The 4,580-nt window shown below is 34.3% G+C and overlaps 1 protein-coding gene across 1 annotated transcript; it reads right to left on the reverse strand.

The window, feature by feature from the left end:
- Nucleotides 1-2,804: 2,804 nt before the first annotated feature.
- LOC127129617 (zinc finger BED domain-containing protein RICESLEEPER 2-like) lies at nucleotides 2,805-3,844 on the reverse strand. Its single transcript, XM_051058770.1, has 4 exons — nucleotides 3,719-3,844; nucleotides 3,541-3,649; nucleotides 2,937-3,442; nucleotides 2,805-2,843 (listed from the first exon to the last, which is right to left on the reverse strand). Exons 1-4 carry the CDS (start codon nucleotides 3,842-3,844, stop codon nucleotides 2,805-2,807), a joined length of 780 nt encoding a protein of 259 aa, XP_050914727.1.
- Between the last annotated feature and the right edge of the window lie 736 nt (nucleotides 3,845-4,580).

Raw genomic sequence — 4,580 nt, forward strand, 5'->3', positions numbered from 1 at the left:
AAATAAAAATCAGACATTACAAAATGATGGGAATTTTGTTGATCTTCAATCGCATCCGCTCTTGAAGGATCTCCGTTCTTCGCCGCTTTTGACCGCTTCAATCTTTATCGTCTCTAATCTGTTATCATAAAAAAGTCATTTTCTCCATATTCAAAAATTCCCTAAATAGTTCCTGATCACTAATTTGATGCATCAAAAGTCCAAAATGCCCTTCGGGATCATCCGTGCAAAACTACAGCAAAAATTAGAAAATGAGGTGTCCAAGCCAACACTGGTCGTATCAGGTAACACGACAGACCGTGTTGGCTGTTTGGGAAAGTGGTCTTGACACGCCCCTCCAGGGAGGCTGACACGGGCCGTGTCAGCTCCCTGTTTTATTCTCCTTGCTTTCCCCTCCTGACACGGACCGTGTTGGCAACATGGGTGGTCGTGTCAGGCCTACTATTTGTCCAATTTTCTCTTCCGATGGGCCCGGAACGTCCGATTCGCTTGACTATCCCTCCGGTATTGTTCTTACACCTGAAACCAATAAAACTACCACAAAGAGACATAAAATGGAGTATAATGATGCAAACCAAATATAATCAACAACTTGAAATAACAATGCAAAACATCTAATTTACTAAAAAGAACGATAAAACAAGTAGACTAATGTGTTACCGACTTCGTGAAAAGGTGCCGAATGAGTGTCAGAAAACAAGTAGAATTGGAGACCGGTCATAAGGCATAAAAATACCTTGGGGAAAGAAGACAAGCTCGAGAAAGACAAGGATACAAAGAATCAGGGTGGTCTAGTGTAGAGAGATGTTAAGTGGTTAGAATCGTTGGATCTTGTAAACAAGAAATGAGCTCAAAGAAAAAGGGAGATTTATAATGATAACCGAAGCAAAAAGAACATTAGAATGCTATTTTAGTCCTTTACAGCAGAACGGATAACAACCAACAATCGAGATTAGAAGAAAATGGGAAGATAAAAGACATTAGAAATAAAAGTGAACTCAAGTGCATCTGAATGCTCTATAGCAGAGAATCATGCCATGACCTATGAGTCTGAGGAAACATATCTAGAAATTCGGTGAAACGTCTCAATGATTGGAAACACATTTAACGTGTATGTTCCCCTACTACTTTTGTAGTTTCCTCATGAATTTCCCACATCTCCCTATGGTCAATTTTGGTAACGAGGTACTGGTCGCGACTTCAAAACACTTCCTTGCTGACAAAACACCCGACAAGCCTTAGGGGAACCTGTTATGGGTCACCCAAAGGCCTAATACGGGTAAGGTTCAAACATCCAGCCAAACAACGCAAAACCCAAATAAAATTATCCATCATGTATAATTAGCACACGTGAGACTTAAGTTACACTTTTCTAATCTCATAATTTCACTTTACTCATCTTGGACTCTATAATTGACTTGAGCGTTCAATTACTAATCTTGCAGGTCCACTCATACGCTTCTGTAACGGAGATTAACTTCACTGCATCAAAAGCCCAAATAAAATATATTACTTTTCAATTCATTAAAAGATGTTGATTCAGATAAGTCTTCGCACATCATATTGTGATGTCCACCGAAAGATCGTGTTAAAGTTCAAGATAAGGTCTCTAAATAAAATATTTCCTCCGGTCTTATTTATAAGCAAACGTCTTCTAAATTTTTTGCCTTAAATAAAAGTAAAAGTCAACAAATTTAGGTTCATTTAATGTTTTTATTTTAAACATATATCTACATTAATTATTTAATATTATCCGTGGATAGGGCTGGAAATGAGTCAAGTTGAGTCGAACCCGTTATCAGCTCGACTCGACTCGATAAGAATTGGTTTAGCTCGAAACTCGACTCGAGTTCGACACGAACTTTTTTTTAAGCTCGAACTCGACTCGTTTTAAGTTCTTGAACAACTCGGTTCAACTCGTTAGGTTCAGTTCGTTAGGTTCAGTTTGTTTACTCCACTGACTAAAAAGTCATTTTTTAAAGTTTAATTTTTTTTATTATATTTGACATTTTAAATTATTCTTTTTAAAGGGAAAATATTAAAACAAAATAAAGCTTTCAAGAGATAAATTTAAAAGTCTAATTCAAAAACTATTCTTTTTGAGTTTAAGTTTGTCTCAAAAACTATTACAAATATAATAAAATAGTACAAGAAAAACTATTAGAAATTGATACATTCTCATCACAAAATGATTATTCAACTTCAATCTTCATTACACCAATTGTCAACTGATTTACTGTCATAGCTAGTAAGGAAAGGATAACCTGCAAGATGGAAGAGGATAATTTTTAAGCCAATTAAATTCATATATCAAAATACCAACACAACATGATCATGGTATGCTATGCTAAATCAATTACTTCTATAAATAAATTCATTTTAAATATATCACAAATAGCAGTACCTTTAAAATATATCACAAATATCAGTACTTCATATATCACAAATAGCAGTACCTTAAATCAATTCTTTTTAAATTCATGAAATTTCTAGATTTATGTTACAACATTGGTATGGTTTGAACACCATATTAAAGCTCACAAATTAATATACATTGCAGCTACCTTTTAAATATATCACAATTAACACAATACTAGTTCCTCATATATAACAAATAGCAGTACTTTAAATGATTAATTCTTTTTAAATTCATGAAATTTCTAGATTTATGTTACAACACTGGTATGGTTTAAACACCTTATTAATTGTATGAGATGCTAACAACTAACATGTAATAAAGACTAAATATACAGTTAATTATACAACAAACTCACTCACCTGCATTGATAGCTCTCTATTTATCATCAAGGGAGTAATGTTATTTCTGTTTGCATTTGCTCCACCTATTAATAAAAAGAAGAATTTAGTTTTAAAAATTATCAATGCTATTTTTAAAAGTTTATATTATACTTAATAATCAAAAGAGAGCATATTACCTTAGGTTTGTTCCTAATTCCATGCAATATTCGAAGCCAATCACCACCACAAATTAAAGCTTCGACAGTAGATGAACTTAAAGAAGCTCGAAATGAATCGATAACTCTCCCTCCGGCGCTAAAGGTTGACTCCGAAGCCACAGTAGATATTGGAATGGCAAGAACATCTACTGCCATATGGGACAACACTCTATATTTTCCACAATTCAATTTCCACCATTCCAAGGCACAAAATGACATATGGCCGTTATCTTTAGGTTTGTAAGTTGGCTCATTCAAATACTCTTCAATTTCAGATTTTACAGTAGGAATTGCTTGTTGTTCTTCGACATAATTCATTAACAATGACCACCCTGAGGATTTTTGTGACTCCAAAATAAGCCCATTTTGATCAACACCACTTCTACTAGATCCTTCTTCACTATGCTCACTAAGTATATCAGCATACTCTTTGTACATATCATCAAGCGCGATACGCACATTTTCTATATTTTTTCTAGCTTCAACTTCCGGATAAATTAAGGGAAAACACATGATCATGATTACATTGGCATAACAAGATTACATTGGCTCCAAAACAGAAGAAGCGACATAACAAGATTACATTGGCTCCAATATTTGTCAAATTTTCCCTTCATCGCTTTTGCCATTTCTTTCATAAAATCATATTCATCTTGGATAGCTTGATCTAAAACTAGTTTGATTCGAAATACCTAAGCAAGATATAAGTTAGCAGTTGGATATTCACTACCTGAAATAATATTTGTAACAACATTGAATACCTCTAGCAACTTGGAAACTTTTTCAACCTTTTCCCAATCATCATCATCTGGAAGAGTTGTATAGCTTGGTTCTCGATCTTGAAAACGAGGGAAGACTTCTTTGAACTGCATTGCAACTGACAACATTTGATAGGTGGAGTTCCAACGAGTAGGGCAATCAAGAATTAATTTTTTACCACCAAGCTTTAGTTGTTGAACTATTTGTGAGAATGTTTGCAACCTTGCTTCAGACTAATTGATGAACTTCACACTTTCACGCACGTCTTCAACTATTTTTGCTATTTTCCCAATACCATCTTGAACAAGCAAATTTAGTATATGTGCACAACAACGCACATGAAATAACTTTCCATCTAACACTAATTTCCGGTGCCTTAAAATCAGAACTTTTAACTCTTTCAAACATCTATCGTTGTAATGTGCATTATCCACTGACACACTAAATATTTTATTTTCAATACCCCAATCTTTAAGACATTTGAAGATAGCATCAGCAATATCAACACCACGCCGAGGAGGAGGAACATGAACAAAACTAAGAATGCATTTCTGCAAAACCCAGTCAGGATCAATGAAATGGCCAGTTAACACCATGTATTCTATCTTCTGATTTTGTGACTTCCATAAATCAGTGGTTAAACAAATCTTATTTACTGTCCTTAAAGTAGACTTCAACTTTATTCTTTCAGCTTCATAAACAACAATACAATCATTCTTCAATGTCTTCCGACTAATTTTCTCATATGAAATATTAGAACACTTCATCATAAAATGAAAACCTTCTTCCTCAACAATACTAAATGCATGTTCATGCATCATAATCCAATGTGCGGTGGCTTCTCGTTGTCTTTCATGGTCATAT

Source organism: Lathyrus oleraceus, chromosome 3, assembly GCF_024323335.1.
Source record: "Lathyrus oleraceus cultivar Zhongwan6 chromosome 3, CAAS_Psat_ZW6_1.0, whole genome shotgun sequence".
Lineage (NCBI taxonomy): Eukaryota > Viridiplantae > Streptophyta > Magnoliopsida > Fabales > Fabaceae > Lathyrus > Lathyrus oleraceus.